The sequence below is a fragment of the Chaetodon auriga genome, chromosome 14 (genome assembly GCF_051107435.1).
Source record: "Chaetodon auriga isolate fChaAug3 chromosome 14, fChaAug3.hap1, whole genome shotgun sequence".
In the NCBI taxonomy this organism is placed as follows: Eukaryota; Metazoa; Chordata; class Actinopteri; order Chaetodontiformes; family Chaetodontidae; genus Chaetodon; species Chaetodon auriga.
The window spans coordinates 15,988,690-16,006,048 of record NC_135087.1 but is presented as its reverse complement, the minus strand read 5'-3'; the positions used below and the strand labels follow the sequence as shown (position 1 = coordinate 16,006,048).

The following is a 17,359-nucleotide window of genomic DNA, read 5'->3' as shown; positions in this document are numbered from 1 at the left end:
CTTCAGGGTGCAATTATCTTTTTTTTTTCTTTTTCTTTGGACGCTGCTGGATTTCCAGACACTTCCTTCCCTGTTCTTTTGAGGAAGCGGACCCTTGTGTGTGCTTTTCTTTTAGATCTCCCCCACATTGCATCCTGTTTGTTGTGTGAATGACCCAAGCTATGTGGTGTGAGAAATCATGAATTAATTATTGTGAACGCGTGCTTTAGATCCAGATGAGGTGATTTACGATGACGTGCCCAGAGAGAACTCTGACTCCAACACAGGTCTGTGAAATTTAACTTTCATTCCTACATTTCACACATTCAGTATTTCAGTTCCTGTCTGTCGCCCTAAGCCTGTCAGCGCTGCTTACTTTCGTTTCTACTGTCCTACTGTGCAGCATATTGTCATTGCGTTTATCTGCATATACCCCACAAATCGCTCTGTAGGCCCTGTGTTTTCTATGTCTGTGCTGTTTTTCCACACAGATCCAGATGAGATGATCTATGACGACGTGGAACTCGGCGAGGAGGGTGGCTGCAACAGCTCCCTGGACAACGGCTGGAGCTCCAGCGAGTTTGAAAGCTATGATGAGGCCAGTGATGGGGAGGGTCGCCCTGAGAACGGCCTGCCCCACGCCTTCATGAGGGGAAAGCCACCGCAGAGGAAAACCCATGTGTGTATAACAGCCAACCTCCCATTTCTCTGTTAGCATCACAGCCAACAAACAAGTCTTGTGTCCCTGTACTGTACATCTGTAGGTGGGCGAGGACAGCAGTGGATAAAGCAGGGACTCATTTTATTTGTAAATGCTGAATTGAGTGAGAGGGCTTGTGCTTTCTGTTCTACCCTCCACAGGCCCACTTTGACATAAATCTTGACGCTGGAGGTCGTGTGTTTGTTTATATGAACTTGTAATTTCTAGGTTGAAACAAATCCTCTGACTGTGCTTATTCTTAATCTTTGGTCAAATTATTTATGATCAGTCTATTTGTGCATATGATGTGGTTTCAACAGTTCATCTGCTTCAGCAGAGCTGAGAGAGATCAGTCCGGCTTTCACTCAGCTTGCTTTATTTTGTAATGTTTTGGCTTATGGTTTTGAGAATACAGCTTCACTTCGTTTCCAGTTTACCACGGTCAGAATTTAATGAGTGCTTCAAGCAAAAAAAAAAAAGAAGAAAAAAAAAAAAGAAATTGAAATTTCATTAAATTGCCTTGAAATAAGTGGTTGAAAACTGTCCCCAATAACTGGAAAGCTGTTTATTTCAATTTTATTCTGCATTTTGTACATTTTAAGGTTTGAGCTTATAAATATGTACATGAATGAAACTGCTAAGGAAACAACTATTGTGTGAAACTGTCACTGTTATTATTATATTTCAACCAAATCAGACCTTTGTGATTCAACCTAAGTATTAATTTTCCAGTATGTTGTGCCTGTGCACTTTGCCACATTTCAGTGGTATCCAAAAAGGAATAAAAGCCACCCCCCATGTGGAAAAGTTAAAAGTTTTAAGAGGTTAAGAAAAGGGAAATATTTGGAGGAGGATAGAAACACACACATCAAAACTGAAGCGACCTTGCTGTGAGTCTAAGGTGCAAGTTCATTCCAAAACCATTGCCAGTAACACCTGCTTTGCTTTTGTTTAGCTCTCTCAAGATCTGACACGCTTGAAAGAACACTATGAGAAAAAGATGAAAGATCTAATGGCAAATACAGTGGGAACGGTAGAGCTGCAGCAGCTAAAACAGAAACACGAGCACAAGGTAAACTACCTGAGGCTCACCTCACCTGTCTGTGCTAGACAAAGTAGTCCCAAGCCTTTACTCTCAGTCAAGCTAACCACTCTGGGTGTCTGTCACCGGCTCGGTACCCTCATCCTGCTCTGATGTGAATGACTTGTGGTGGTGGTGGTGGTGGTGGTGGTGATGGGTTTGCATTCAGTTCATTTGCCACCCTCTCCGCTGCTCTGACCTCTCTCCTTATCTGTTTATGCGTAGGAAGCTGTGAAGCCTAGCATATATTCTTCAGTAAATTCTACAGTAAACTGAGACACCAGCAATTGAGTTTTAATTTGATGGACAGTAGCCATTGATTTAAGATTTAAGACCGTAGCATATTGCAACAGAGAACATTTGTGGCATGAGCAGCACCTCTTATAATGTCAATCAGTCGTTTTGTATGTAAGCGCTGTGCTGCTTTGAGCTGATGTCCCAGTTACTGTGTCGGTCATCTTTGCACCCATGTGTTACATCATCTGAGTTTATCTTCCTCCCTCCTCTAACACTGCTCCTGTCCTGCTCAGCTCATTTCAGAGGCTTTTTAACCATAGGTTTAGACAATGTTAACTAAACCTTACCTTGAATTGAAATTCTCAACTGTGGGAAAAAATGACCGTGTGTCGCTGTTGCTCTGAAGTTAATTGTGTGTTTTGTCCCATCAAAGATGCAAAAGCTGGTGAAGGCAGCAAAGGAAGGGACCAAAGATGGGCTTGAGAAAACCAAAGCTGCGGTGAAGAAGGGACGCTCTTTCATCAAGACCAAGTCATTCTGTCACGGTACGTATGTAATCCTTAAAAGACTGTTTGCCTCCATAAACAGCACCCCCCCTCTAGCTCCTCTCATTTTTCTGTCCCTTCAGCATGCTTGCAATCATCACAGTGCTTTTCTTGCTCTCCCTTCTGAATCTTATAGAGAGGAAATCAGCCTGTTTTGAGGATGAAGAGTCAGAACTCTTCATTGAGGTGGACTGTTTCAATGTTGAGCCAGTACTGTGTCCAGCACCAGAGGGTCTTTCACAGCAACAGGTGATGAACATTCCCCTCAACTTTTATCCCAATTTATGGAAGTCTTTCCTGTGTGACTGCTGTTAAAAAGAACACACCGCCTGTCTGAAGACCAATGCTTTGTTATTTTTCCTCTACAGCTGGTGAGAAGATGTATATTGGGGTCCATATTGGAGAGTGAGAAGAACTATCTTGATGCACTGAAGAGGATATTAGAGGTATGCAAGTGGCGCTGCAGTGATTGCCAAACCCTCTTTGAAGCGTTTGTTATTACAGTTCACGCTGTCTGCTTTATCAGCAATATGAGAAGCCCCTGTCCCAGATTGAGCCGAGGCTGCTGAGCGACAGGAAACTGAAGATGACCTTCTATCGTGTGCGTGAGATCCTGCAGTGCCACTTCCTGTTCCAGATCGCCCTGGCGAGCCGTGTGGCCGAGTGGGACAGCCTGGAGATGATCGGGGATGTCTTTGTGGCATCGGTAAGGTGTCATTTTAAAGCCTTTTTACACAAACTGCACCAATATATTAAACACAAGTAGTCTACATCAGCTGCGATACCCCTGAATTCCCAAAATCCAACTGTTTTTCAATCAGTTTGACATTTATGGCAGTCATGGTAATTGGATGCCGCACAGCCGGACCACTCCCCTTCTTTCTGTCTTCACCTCATGACAAAGTCACTAGCTCTCATGCAGATACAAAAGGCTGCGCTCCGTCCTCTTAGAGTATGTAGTCCGCCCTCAGCGTGGCAACTCGTGGGCAAAGATCATCAAAACAAAAGACCTCATCTGCGACAGTCTTGCTCATCGCTTCACTTCCTTTTTGTGCGTGTGGAAATCGACCCTTGGCATAACATGAAAGGAGCAGAGAGACTCATCTGAAGCCTGCTCACTGCCCTCTCTCACCTCACACTTCTCATCCCACCATAAAATAACACACCAAGATCTTATTTTGGGAATGGAATATTCCCTATTCCTTAGTGTATATTTAGATTAAAATAAAATAATATAGTCATGTTTAAACTTTTAACATTTGAAGGTTTTTCTTTCTCTTCTTGTTCAATCTGTCAAATTAAATGAAAAACGCCTGGGTCGAGATTCAGGTAGACGGCTCATTCAGTGTGAAGCTGACCATGCATCTGAATAAAATCAAGGGACCTCAACAAAGCTTGGATATTTTGAGAGTATTCGTATTATTCATCTTCTAAAAAAGGCCCGAAGCCCATAGTGTGACCAGTCTCTGCTTCAGTGACGACTGTCAGAGAAGTTTGAACTAAGCAGGTACAGTCTCATCTGCTGCCATCCATTTTGATTGACTCTTCAGCTGACGGCACTGTCAGCAGCCCAGCAGGAACGACGCTTTGTGGTGTACTTGATAACTAAACTGTGAGTAGGATGAGTATGGAAATCTGATGTTTTCACATCACAGATGACAAAGAAAGGCATTAAAATGGAATTCTTATAGGTAAAACATGAGACCTGTATAGGCTGATATGGGAGTTTAGTGTGGCGTTGACTGAAAAAAAAAAAAAAAAACATGCTTTTCGTTGCACTTGATTCCCTGAAGAGTCTCAGCACATGGGCTTGAAACCTGACAACTTTCATTCATGTACTTTGGCATCAAGTTCTTCCCTAGTCACTGTACTTGTGACTGGATGAAAACGTTGCGTCTGCTGGGTCAGCCAGAGGACCACATGCTGAGTGCTGGAATAAAAACCGTGCAGTATTCCAGCATTGACGAGGGCCCCAGCACTCCAGGATGGACGCTGAAGCAAAGAAGGAGTATGAGGAAGGAAGCAACAGGTGTCTACCGCCCGCTTTGGCGTGGGGGTTTTCTACTCTGCCAGGAATTCGGACAATGCAGTGCAGACCTACCCAGAGAAAAGAGACGCTGCTGAGTATGAAGATATGATGGCTTTTCGAAACCTCCTGACATCGTGCCTACATCTGGATGCTGGAAGGAGATCGTTTCCATCCTAATTGACTTAAGAACAATTTGCCTTTTGGCGGGCTAAAGGGGCTATGAATATAAAATGTGCTGGAAGCTTCCAAAAATGCCCTGTCGACCTCTAGATTTGAACTCTTTAAGAAAAACCGGACCAGAGCAGGTGTACTTTGTTTCAGGATGTAGCTCTCCAGTGAATCCAAAATCAGATTACACACTAAAACTGGAATGTCATCAAAAGTGACCCTCAGGAATCTGAGGATATTTTTCTGCCCCCTCCTGAGATCAGTTTCAAGAGGGCCCCTACGTTACAGGATATTGTAGTACCAAACCTGTTCACTGACCATCAAAGAGTTCTTATAAATGTGCCATTTGTAACCATTGTGCTTACAGAAAAGAATGTAAGTGACTCAGTGACTTTAAGACTCATGAGGTGAATGACATCAAAACATTTATTAACCGTGACACCACGTTTGGTGTGTGCCGTCTGTCTTGCACCTGCGGTTGCTTTTACACAGCCGGACAGAGAGATGATCAAAAGACAGAGTCCCTGAATGTAAGTGTGCCATCAGAAACGTGAACTTGGAGTCCCCTGTGGCTGAGCTCTTTCATAGTGGCTGTGATAGTAATCCAGACAGCCTTATGGTTGAACTATTTTATGTATACCACATGCAGGCCACAGTGTACCCAGGACTGAATGGAGAGATTTAGTCCTTTTTTATCATTGTACTGATGCATGAGGTCTGGTGTCTATGGGTTCCTTCTCTCTGTATTTGTTGCACAGCCATCTAGTGGACATACTTTGTCACCTGTGAGCTCTTCTTCCTCTGCTCAGCGGTTGCAGTTATGGTGTTTGTACTAAATGGGAAACCGTGTGCTGAGGGCTGCACACTGAAGAAGGCTGTTTGTGCTGCTATGCGTGGATTGGTGCTCAGCTCGTTTTTATTGTCGATGCTCATAAGAATTTCACCATGAAACAGCCGTTTGAATAAAGGCCTTTAACTCTTTGCCAGAAGAACATCTTGGATCTTTCTTTTTGAAAGACAAAGGAGGGTTTTAACCTTTTTTACAATGTTTATCAAATGAAAGGCGCCGTGCAAACAATGACCAAATGTTAATGGTGAAGGTCCTTTCAAAAGGCCCAAATTTGAAATCTCCACACCTTTTGTGTGAGGAAATTTAACTGTAATGATACTGCAGCCATTGTTTCATACTTCACATACCAAAAGAACTTGTCCCATTAGCTTGCGAAGTGATGCTTCCCATGTCATGATGAGGTAGTCGCGATACATAAAATACACCACTCTGATAGATCCCTGTAAAATTCTCTCCATTGTGCCATTGTGTAACGCACAGTAGCTAGAAAAACAAAACAAGCAGAGGTTTGTGTGTGTGGTGAGCAGGTACACTGGAGCTGCAAGCAAGTGGCGGAGGAGAGGGTGGAGATGGGGGGGGGGGACTGTTTGCATAGTGAGAGATCCATGTGTACTAAATAAAGACAACAGTGTAGGGTCACACATTTAAGCCATTTAAAGGAATGAAAATATTTTCCCACAGAAAATACTTCTGAATATGTCATTTTAACTTTAAATCATCTGTGTTTCTCAACAGTTTTCAAAGTCCATGGTGCTGGATGCCTACAGTGAGTATGTGAACAACTTCAGCACTGCAATGGCAGTGGTCAGGAAGACGTGCGCCTCTAAGCCTGGCTTCCTGGAATTCCTCAAGGTTTGAGAAAATCACACAAATGCAATTTTAAACTAACACACAGTGTAGTTTATAAACAGTGTCATGAATATTGTTGCATAAGGATCTTTTTTTTCTGCAAAAACATCATTTTTATTCTTGTGCGTTTATACACAGAGAGGCCTTTAAGCTCGATGTGCTCAGCATTCGGTAACTGAAATTCTTGCTGTTCAGCTCCCTGTTGACAGTAAAGACCACTAATCGCATTAAGTACAAGACGGGTATTAAAATGCTGAAGAAATATACTCGAAAGTACATGAATTTTCCTGGTACATACAACACTGTACCCTGTCAGCATGCCTTTAGTCTCCTCTATCACTTGCATCTTCTTAAAGTCTTCAGCCTGCTTCCTCTCTGCACTGAAGTCACACATCTTCTCACCTCCAGCATCGCCAGGAGACCAGCAGTGACCGAATGACTTTGTATGGCCTGATGATGAAACCTATCCAGAGATTCCCACAGTTCATTCTGCTCCTTCAGGTATAAAGAAGCACCTTTACAGTAAAATCAATATACAGTCAGATGACTGTTTTATACATTTTCACCAGCAGAGGGAGCACCATACACATAGATCAGGGCACTTTGTTTTTCAAAGTGTTTACCTTAAGGGGAGGAGAGGGAAATGCTCTGAGGGGAGATGGTTTCCACAGATCTCTCTTAATCCTGCCCTGGTATATTTACTTTCCCTGTGTCTCTTGGAGAAAAGCTCAGTCAAAATATGGGACACTGGGTTGATTGTTTTTTTTTATTATAAGCATGTATAACTGCCATGTAATGACTGCAAATCACAATAACTTCAGTGTTCATGTTACCAGGAACGTGTAATCTGCATAATAAATCCTCATCATTCATGAATGCTTTGTAAATGTATGGAGTAGGAGAGAGCATGCTTTCATGAGCTGGTGGTGGATGCTATTCTGCAGATTAAGGGAGAGTTGTTCAGGTGCAGGTTTATTTATTCTATGAATGAAACTGTTGAAAAACACCAGGAGATTGGTCCTCAGTATGGTTAGTCAACGCATGGCTGTCTAACATCTGACTTCTCTGCATCCTCTTCAGGACATGCTGAAGAACACACCAGTGGGCCATGCGGACCGTCTGCCTCTGCAGATGGCCCTGACCGAACTGGAGACACTGGCAGAGAAGCTCAACGAAAAGAAGAGGGAAGCTGACCAGCGCTGCGAGATCCGTCACATAGCAAAGGCCATGAACGAACGCTACCTCAACAAGGTCTGCCCACCGCTCAGTGTGCATGCACTGGCATGCATGTCTGTAGTTTTGATCACGTCTTAAGTTGCTGTAATCGTCGCTTGGTGGAGTCCAGCTTTTTTATGTGCTGATTGAGGAAGTGGTTAGAGTTGATGATGTACTCGTTGCTCAGTCAGTGTGCAAATATTTGCCTGATGTTTGATTCTTTCAGCATATGCTGACATTTCTGTCTGTCCCGGTGTGGGCGGCCATCAGACACTCAATCTTCACATTTTCTCAAGTATTCTCTAGCCTGAAAAGCATGTATTTGGTGCATGTGCACAAACAGCAGCTTTCACCAAGGTGTAATTATTTGTCTATCTGCAGCCACCCACTCTGGCATCTGTGTAGAAACATGTGTTTACAGGATTCCTACACGGGGCAGAGGAGTTTTGTTCCTCAAAGCCTTTAGCTGCACAGAGTCATGATGATAGCCATATATTATCTGCTGTTACCCAAAGTGAATGATTTTCCAGTAGAGAGCGACAGGAAATGTGGGGAAAGAAGAGCGTGATGACACAAGACAGAGGTTCCTCACCAGATTCAGTTTTGGGAGTTGAATGCTCCACAATACAACAGTATCGGCTGAAATGCATCAGCATTGTTTTTTTTGTGTAAGACACACACGTGCGGTCACATGGTATCACTCTGACGTATCATCCCTGTCCCTTAGCTTCTGAGTAATGGCAGCCGCTACCTGATCCGCTCAGACGACATGGTGGAGACCGTCTACAACGAGCGTGGTGAAATCATTAAAACCAAGGAGAGGCGCCTCTTCCTGCTAAATGACGTTCTCATGTGTGCCACGCCCAATATCCGGTAAGAGTGACCACAAACCAGACCCGTTCTTAATCTCCCCTTTAATTTGCACCTTCTCCCGTCCTTGGGTGCAATATCCTGTAATCTCTTAACCACTTTACAAGTTTAGAAAGTAATTGTTGTGTGTATATTTTTGTTGTGATCTTGTACGTAAAGTTCACTTTGTCTACTGTATGTTGAATTTCCTGCTAGTAAAACCCTTAAACTGAAATGAAACTCATATGCAGAGAAAGATGATGAATTCAGTATGTAAACAGTGTCCTTGGGGGGACCCACATATACCTCACTGTGGCTTGCTATTTAGCCAATAGTGATGGAGAGCCCCCATTCCTGGGCTTTTCAGCTTCTATCTGATGATTGTAACAAGTTGGTCGCCACACGGCCTCAAGGAAACATGCACTGACTGAGTGACATTTACAAAAATGGCATCCACAGGCCTCCTGCACTGCCTTCCACGCAGTGCAGTAGATACATTTATTCTCCACAAACTCGGCGTTAGCAGCATGAACCAGAGCCGCTCTGTCACATAACCTTCATCTCCCTCTGCTTCTGTTCAGATGTCAGGATGGCAGTGGGAGTGGGAGTGGCAACGCCCCACTCGACCAGAAGTTCCTTCTCAAGTGGAGCGTGCCTCTGAGCTTCGTGGAAGTGTTAGAGTTTGGATCCAGCGAGGACATGGCCGACAACAGCCACTACCCCACAGCCCACTCTGGGGAGAAGGTGGTCATCAACGCCAAGCCAAGTATGAACCACAGAAGCACATTCTGTTATACTGAATCCGCTGTCTGTCTGTCTGTCTGTCTGTCTGTCTGTCTGTGGAGGAGGCTGTTAGCGTCTCTGTGAAGTGGGCCTAGAAAGTTGGGTTGAAAAGAGAAAGAGTTCAATTAGTGGAGTTACTACAGAGTGTGAAGTAGTTAAGGATCGTGATATTTTATGATGTCATGTCCCTTTAAAAAATAAAAAAATAAAATTCTCGAACATAATCCTCAACTTGAATAAAGTCGTTCATCAGGTTAAATTAGTCTTTTTTTTTTTTTTTTATTAAATCAACTTTCTTTGAGAATGTAACTCAGTTTCGTCAGCATGAAAACATGCAGGCTGCAGGCTAATCCAAAAGTGATGTAAAATAAAGATGGAGTAATAATCGTGCCCTTCGGCTGATTGATGCTGGACCGCCCTGTTTAAACAGGTGTGTGCCTCGCTTTGTGCATGCCAAGCGGGAGATAAACAGGTTTCTGACTACTGTGAAAATGTTGTTTTTGAAAGGATAAATGCCAACAAATATGGATTGAGGAAGAATGTTTGGTCAGATAAAAACATGTGGTGAATTTTGGAAATGAACAACTATCTCTTTTCAATGAATTTTAACGCTTGGACTTTGCAGCGCTCTGATGAGTGAGATGATGGAGTTATTGGAAACTGGAAACAATCCCACGCAGTCCCTGCTGGAATTTAATTCTACAAATAGTATAAAACTATTTATATTCGTTTGTATCTGCCACTATGCAGAAATACCATACTTAAATAGAAGAAAGACAAAAAGCTGTGCAGCGTTCGAGTGTTGATTTGGACTTCCAACGTCAATAAATGAAGCTTGAAACTACTCTAATGAATCTGTTCGGCACAGCCTGTTGTCTAGTTGTCTCCTACGTTACCAATACATACCATAAATAGATTTTTTTCAGACAGTTCTAAAATGGTGTCAGCCCTGCACCGACCATCCAGCCACCCAATCTGCTTTTTCCTTCTGCAGTCCTCTGGTCTGCTGGCTGCCGAGTCCAGTGATTTCAGTCTTTCCACTGGGTTCTCCTCTGTCACAGACAGCTGCTCAGCCACTTTAAAAGGCCCAGATCGGACAAACAAGAGGCGTACTGAGAGTGTATGTTTTTGTGGTCACAGCGCTGCAGTTTTTATTCTAGGATTTCTGTTGGTGTGTGTGTGTGTGTGTACGTGTGTGTGTGTTTGTGCCGAGGTAATGGCAGTGCACATTGCTGGGCTGGTGAGTACTTTGATACTGTATTATCTCTGGTCTGTCCAAAGTTGTATGTATTCGAGCTGAGGTCAAAGGCTCACTCTTTCAGTTGCCAATGATAGCATGCTGGAATAACTACCACTGAAGTACACACTGCACGCTATAGCTCACTCTCTCTCACCCTCAATCTCTCCCTCTGCCTCTAATCTCATGTCTGTAATACGGTTACATAATGTGCAGTCTTTTGCAGCCAGGTGTCACAGTGTCACATTAATGTTTCATACATCCCTCATGTGTTGTGGTGTGCAGTCTACATACCGTGTTTGATTATTATGCTTGTGCACGTGAAATGAGACGATGCTCAGGCTACTGTAGGTGTCCCCCTGCTAAGTGAGGTTGATGTGCAGATGGCAGCATGGGAAGGAGATGGTCCATATGGAGCTCTTCTGTATACACACACGCACTTACACCCTGCTGCCGCCCCACCTCATCCTCTTATGCTGAAAATATCAGCACTTTCACTCCCTTTCTGATCTGTCCTTGTACCATTTCCCTTTACCTCCACTTGTGCCACATTTGGCGCGCTCTTCATTGCACCCAGCTCCTGCCGGGCCAACTGTCTCCCTCTGATACTTCACTGGTCTATGTGAAAAGTGTATGTCACAGATGGCACAGACAGACCTGAGTAACATCTGCTCTGACTGTAGGGTTTTTCCTTGGGATGCAGCTGACAAACAGGTTAACGGCCTCATCTTAACTTGATGTGATGATGCAAGTGTATGTGCGCTCTCCATAATGGCCCGAGGAACGCCATGTGGGTCTCAAATGCATTGTTTTGTTTTTTACAAATAGTAGTTGATTGAATTAGATGTTGTGGACGTTGATTGTGGGATTACGTGTCAATGCATAGAACCGTTAGTTCACAGGACTGAATTGCTTTATTAGTCAACAAAGACTTATTGACCTTCACTCGGTTCCCTCGCTCTGATTTACTCGCTCCCGAACCAACTTCAGCTCGGTGTGTGTGTGTGTGTGTGTGTGTGTGTGTGTGTGTGTGTGTGTGTGTGTGTGTGTGCGTGCGCTCATACAAACGTGTGCATTGTCCAGGAACTTTTAACAAGTGGAAACAATTGTTTCTCAGTCCACTGTGTTCAGCCAAAAGCCGCTCGGTGACCAGCCTGCAAGAAGGCAGTGAAAAGACTCTCCAGCGTATGATGTCACCTCTTTGCGTGTCTCTCTGCTTAGTTCATCTCCTCCCTGCTCTGCATAGCAATCAGGCCACCGTGCAGACTGGTCATTTCAAGCTACACTCCTGCTTTTTACAGTCAGTATGTAATTTGTAGATATATTGTTTGTTTTTAGGAAGTGTGTAATTGCTGCCATGACTGGCGTGATTGCTGTGATGCTTCCAGGCCTGTTTTGTTAGAAAACTTGTGGCATTTGGCACTCTCACAAAGAGCCATTCAGGAAAATGGGCCTGGGTTGAAATGGGTTACACAGTGCCCGTCTTGTCTGTGGGAACGATCAATTCAGTGATGGTAGAATTGTATTTTTTTAGCGTTTTATTATTTGGGCTATTAAATGCAGATAATATGCAGCAAAAGATGATATAAAGGTCTGACTTTATAGATTTTTGTGATGACATCAACAACATGTAGTACAATTACCTTTCCCTTATTAAACAATGCCAATGTTAAAGGTGTGCTATGCAGTAATTGTCAGTTCCATTTGCTGTAATGGAAAAGCTGATAAGTTACTTCAGCAAGCTAACTAAGCTAACTGCCGGCAGAAAACAGACCACCTCCACATCGCTCTTCATACAGGCTGAGGGCAGGATGTGTGAGTCTATCCATTGTTTTTTTAGGAAAATCCTACCTCGTGTACCTGTAAGTAATAACGCAGCACTCTATTATTTAACACTGGCTGTAAATGAACTGTTGTCTTCTTGCATGACACGCCACGGAGTGAGCACGAGAGGTTTGTTCAGCATTTCTGCCCTGACCTGAATTCAACCCCCCGTGTATCAGCCTTTGCTGAGACAGACGAGCCATGAATCTTGCATACAGCTCCGCTAGAGAAGGCAGATAGTTAAAATGAACCAAAACACGATCACAAAAGTACACAACACACTCCAACAATTCAGCTCTCATTTGATCTTCATCATGGTTTAAGCAGATAAATATAACCCACATGTGGATGTACTCTACTCTATTTGGCGATGATTTGATCCGGTGACATGAATGCAAGGCAATAGGAGGTCACTGACCATGAAAACATCAATGAAATCCCAAACCCATCCACACAACTGTAGGCCTGCTGTGTTCTGTGTGAGGGGCTGCTCATGCATGTGTAAGGACGACAAAGAATTTCTCAGTCTGCGAGCAGCCTCCTGTTTACAAACTCAGAGGGAGACATTTCAGAGTAATCCTACCAGAGACCACCTACAAATGTGAATATTGGCAGTGCACGAGCAGGGGTAAAGTTTCCCCTGAAAGTCCAGGCACAGAGACCTGGAGAGGGCTGGAGCAGGTTGCCATGGAGCTGCAGCGCCAGGCAGAGTCAGGGGGGAGAGAAAGCAGAATGGCAGAACGAAACAAAGTCATCCTGGTGCCAAAGACTCTGATGCAGTTTAACTCTTTGTTCACAGATACACGCTCCGAGGAGTGTTTTCAGTTCACTTTCATTTGAGTCCTGTCCCTGTTAACTGAGCCATTTGATCAGATGACCTCAATATCTTTTCTGTTCAGCACTTGAGCCAACTGACAGGCGTTCTCCCAAACTCTTCTTCATGATTATCTTTCGAATTTTGTGCCTGTGTGTGTGTGTGTGTGTGTGTGTGTGTGTGGGAGAGAGAGAGAGAGAGAGAGAGAGAGAGGAAGGCCTGCCAGACCTTGGATGAGTTACAGTATGTGGTTGTGTACGCACAAAGCAGACCGTTGTTTCCTTTTAACACAGTAACCGCTCTCATCACATGGGATCATCAGGTTTGATATGTCGAGTGCAAAAATGATCAGAGGCAAGTAAGTAACAGCATCCGTATTGCAGCGAACATACGGTAGGCACACAAGTGAAGAACAGATATATATGATTGGCCTGTATGCTGAAACGCAAGAGCAAAACCAATGTTTGCGCGGCCCCTGAAAGCTAACATGGGCTCCTGTGAACAAGCGGGCGCGCTGGTGAGAATCGCTGCCAAGTTTGCGGAGCTGTCACTGCTTCCTGTGGGAAACTGACTGATTGGCCCTTATTGATCTTTGTCCTTGTTTGTCCAATTTTTAACTGCTTCTCTCATCAGACTGGCCTCACTCGTTGCTGCTTGTATATCAGCCTTTTAGGTCTCAGCTCGATTTCCTGGCTACCCGTCAGTTTTATGGGCTTTTAGTCTTTCCAGCCAACAAGGAAACCACTGTTCATATAATCTCACTGCTGTATGAGTTAAAAAAAGGACTAAACCACATTTTTCTTTTAAATATGAGTTAGTCTCAACTTTTCATTTTTGAGTAGCTCACGTAGCTTCACGTCCATTGCAAGTTGTTCGGGTGTAAAAATTGTCTTTTTAAGATATTTTACTTTTCTGTTTTCTGTGTAGACAAGCTGTACATGGGCCCAGGTCAGCTGTACCAAGATCTGCAGAACCTAATCCATGACCTCAGCCTGGTCAACCAGATCTCCAGCATGATCGGCAGCCTCAAAGGCAACTACCAGGTACTGTATGACTGCATTATACATGAGCGCTGAGCTAAAGTCACATCAGCTGAACTCAGTGCATTTCCAGCCTTCTGTGTCCATTGAGGGGAGTTTGGAAGCCTGACAGACGTTGGCACAGACAGATGTTCCTCCAGTGTACCTCAGTTTTAAAATCACATTCACGTGTTTCCCCTCAGATGTCCATAAGGGCTGGGCTGTTATGTAGACATATAATGTTTAAGCTGTGGAATGTGCCAGCGTGGCCAATTTGTCTCTTGGAGACTAGGAGTCTCTTAAGTCTTGATTTGCACCATTCAGGCCTGTCGTATCATGTGGCCACACACACGCACAAGCCGAGCTGTGCTGTCGGGATGGTGGTTTAGTTTGCGGAGCGCAGCATGAATGTGTGAGGCTGTGTTTGTGCTGTGCTGGTAGGTCTTGTCAGAAGCAGAGTGGGAGGCAGAGGAACAGAGAAGCTCTCAGAGGGACATGTGTCCCAGAGATGGGGAGGGGGGGGGGATGGAGAGATTGATGGGGAAGGAAAGAAAGAAGCAGGGCCGAGAAGTTTGAGCTGTGCACTGCCAAGCAATTTCCTCCACACTAAATTTCATAACCTAAATGATGCTGACAGCAAGCTAATAATAGATGTGCAGTGAACTAACTTAGGAAGTACGCACTGAAAGGTCAAGATGTCCTTCAAATGGCAGTTAAAGACCAAATTTATAGCATGAAAGAGTATGTATTTAAAAAAAATTACATGTAGAAATATGATATATATGTAATGGACTGGAAATGTTCAGTTTGGGTAGTGACTGTAGTTGTAGTGATTATTGTGGGCTGCAGTTATGTGGAAACTACGTCCATCCAGTATAATGGAGTCTAATACAAAAACAAAACAGAAGCTCTGACACTTTCACACATTTCTCAAAGGTGCTACAGGACTGTTACACTGGATTGCATTACAGTGACTGGTTTTTGCGTGTGTCACTAAATGGCAGTATAATTAGTAGATTTTCTAACTTAAATTATACTAATTTAACTAAATGAATGTGGTTTATTGAGCTTTAACTCCTCCTAAGTACATTTCTTTCCTTGTTCCTTCCACTCTTGTGCCCATCCCTGAAACTTTCTTTCACCCACACTCACTTATTTTGTCCCATATTTTCATGGCTCTCTTCCTCCTTCTCTCCTTCCCTCCATTGTCCTTGTGTACAGAATGTAAACCCCACAGTGGCCCAGGACTGGGTATCAGGTCTCCAGAGGCTGATACTGAAGAAGGAGGAGGAGATCAGGGCTGCTGACCGGTGTAGGATCCAACTCCAGCTGCCTGGCAAACAAGACAAGTTTGTGTTTCACACACACACTCTATATACACACATCTTTAGCTTTAATTGGTCCTTCATACAGACAGCACAGACCACATTTGAACAGTCTCCAGTCTCAGTCTGTGCCCCCCACCCTGGTCTTGTTTATCCTGGGTTTGTCTTTATCCCTTTTTACCCTGCCTTCTCCGTCTGTCCTCCCGGCCTCCTTGTCTGCCTACAGCTTTCAGAGAGAGTATTAGAGCACATTTGGATATTTGGATAAACAAGTTTTCTCCACTGCCTCTAATCTGAGGCATGAATCTCAGGGGAGGAAATGTGCATCAGAGTTTGCAACCAAAGGCTACTCAGTGTTGCAGCTGTTGCTGAGCACGAATGCCCATGTCACACATTTCCACACACTATTATAGTCTGCATGTGGTCCCCCAAGGGTGCTTCTTGTTTGGGCTTTTTCACATTCTCCATCTCTCTTTCTGTCTGTCTCTCCCTCTCTCTGTCTCTCTGTCTCTCTCTGTCTCATCCCTTGCTGCACTTAGCTGGTGATATAATCCACGGGTATGTTTGGAAACACAGCTGTGCCTCTCTCATTCCTCCCCTGATCCCTCAATCACAAAACACAACACTTCCCACCAGCACCCAGTGACAGGAGTGATGCATTTCAAACAAGACCCCACCACACACACACACGCACAACAAATACACACGCATACAGTCTGCATGAGCTGCTGGTAGAAACAGTAATTGACATTGACTTCTATTGCACTTCTGTCACAGGCTGTCCTGTCAGTCAGCACTGCAGAGGCAGACTGATGTGCCCCTTTGGCTGAGAGTCAGACAGTTTTCATTCAACCCTGTTGGGTATTTTAGTGTAGAAGATGCTCATCAGTGGACTGATGTGTATGCAAGAATATTCAGAAATGTTTGAGAAATGTTAATGCAAATCCAGGCCCTTTGGTTGCCAGAGCGTTGACACATCTTGCAGTGCATTAATCATTCAGTCCAGTCTTGTTGAAGTGTCTCTGATGTTTGCTTCATGAACACTGGTTCTGTATTTGAATAATGTCATCAGAGGTGCAGCAGTGTGTTTCTATTGTGCTGAGTTTAAAAAATGTAAATATGTAAAGTAGATTTAACAGGACATTGAGAGACACTAAAGAGTCAATTTAAACAGTTTGTCACAAAATACCCTCTGAAATGCATTGATTACATATTTGTGTTATAGATATAACAGCATTAAAGGTTGGAGTTTAACGTTCTTCCTCTCCATTAGCAGATCGGGTAAACCCACTTACTTCAGCGCAGTGTTCAATACTCTCAGCCCAGCCATCAAACAGTCATGGATCAGTAACCTGCAGATGGCTAAGCTGGCTCTAGGTACAGTACACGTTCTGCCTGTACACCTACACTGTCTCTACTGTGCAGTTGTTTTTCCATTTTCATTTGTGTCTTTTCATTCTGAAGTCAGATATCTTGTGGTTTAAAAACACCACTGTACATTATTGAATCGAGTACTGTTTATGTGCGTTTTTTACATCAGAGGAGGACAATCTGCAGGGCTGGTTCTTCGCAGAGGATGATGGGAATCAGATCAAAAAGCAGAAACACCCTCTCTTGCTTCGACAAATGCCCGTTGTCATGTCAAAACTGCAGGAGTTCAAGGTGAGACGTTTCCCTACACCGTCACTTTCTGAACAGAAGGCAACAGGCTGATGTTTCATGGCCGGTTAGCTCAGTTGGTTAGAGCGTGGTGCTAATAACGCCAAGGTCGCGGGTTCGATCCCCGTACGGGCCACAGTGCTTTTAGTGAGATTAGAGCACATGGTCAGTTCAGGTCAGCAATAGCATGTGAAAT

At 44.0% G+C, this 17,359-nt stretch overlaps 1 protein-coding gene and 1 non-coding gene across 5 annotated transcripts in view; both read left to right on the top strand.

Annotated features, from left to right (window-relative positions):
- arhgef10 (Rho guanine nucleotide exchange factor (GEF) 10) overlaps positions 1-17,359 on the top strand; it is a 47,382-nt gene that overhangs the window by 13,924 nt on the left and 16,099 nt on the right. The window contains exons 7-22 of one of the 4 annotated variants that reach the window (XM_076749384.1): positions 210-266; positions 471-658; positions 1,635-1,751; positions 2,431-2,542; positions 2,679-2,791; positions 2,911-2,988; positions 3,069-3,248; positions 6,325-6,441; positions 6,847-6,939; positions 7,519-7,689; positions 8,381-8,526; positions 9,084-9,268; positions 14,088-14,203; positions 15,401-15,528; positions 16,781-16,881; positions 17,045-17,166. In XM_076749384.1, the coding sequence (XP_076605499.1) occupies positions 210-266; positions 471-658; positions 1,635-1,751; positions 2,431-2,542; positions 2,679-2,791; positions 2,911-2,988; positions 3,069-3,248; positions 6,325-6,441; positions 6,847-6,939; positions 7,519-7,689; positions 8,381-8,526; positions 9,084-9,268; positions 14,088-14,203; positions 15,401-15,528; positions 16,781-16,881; positions 17,045-17,166 (2,024 nt within the window). Of the gene's footprint in view, positions 1-209; positions 267-470; positions 659-1,634; positions 1,752-2,430; positions 2,543-2,678; positions 2,792-2,910; positions 2,989-3,068; positions 3,249-6,324; positions 6,442-6,846; positions 6,940-7,518; positions 7,690-8,380; positions 8,527-9,083; positions 9,269-14,087; positions 14,204-15,400; positions 15,529-16,777; positions 16,882-17,044; positions 17,167-17,359 lie in introns of all 4 variants that reach the window. The other 3 variants (XM_076749383.1, XM_076749386.1, XM_076749385.1) reach the window with 3 other exon arrangements.
- Positions 17,226-17,299, top strand: trnai-aau (transfer RNA isoleucine (anticodon AAU)). Its single transcript has one exon. It is a non-coding gene; the product is annotated as a tRNA-Ile (tRNA).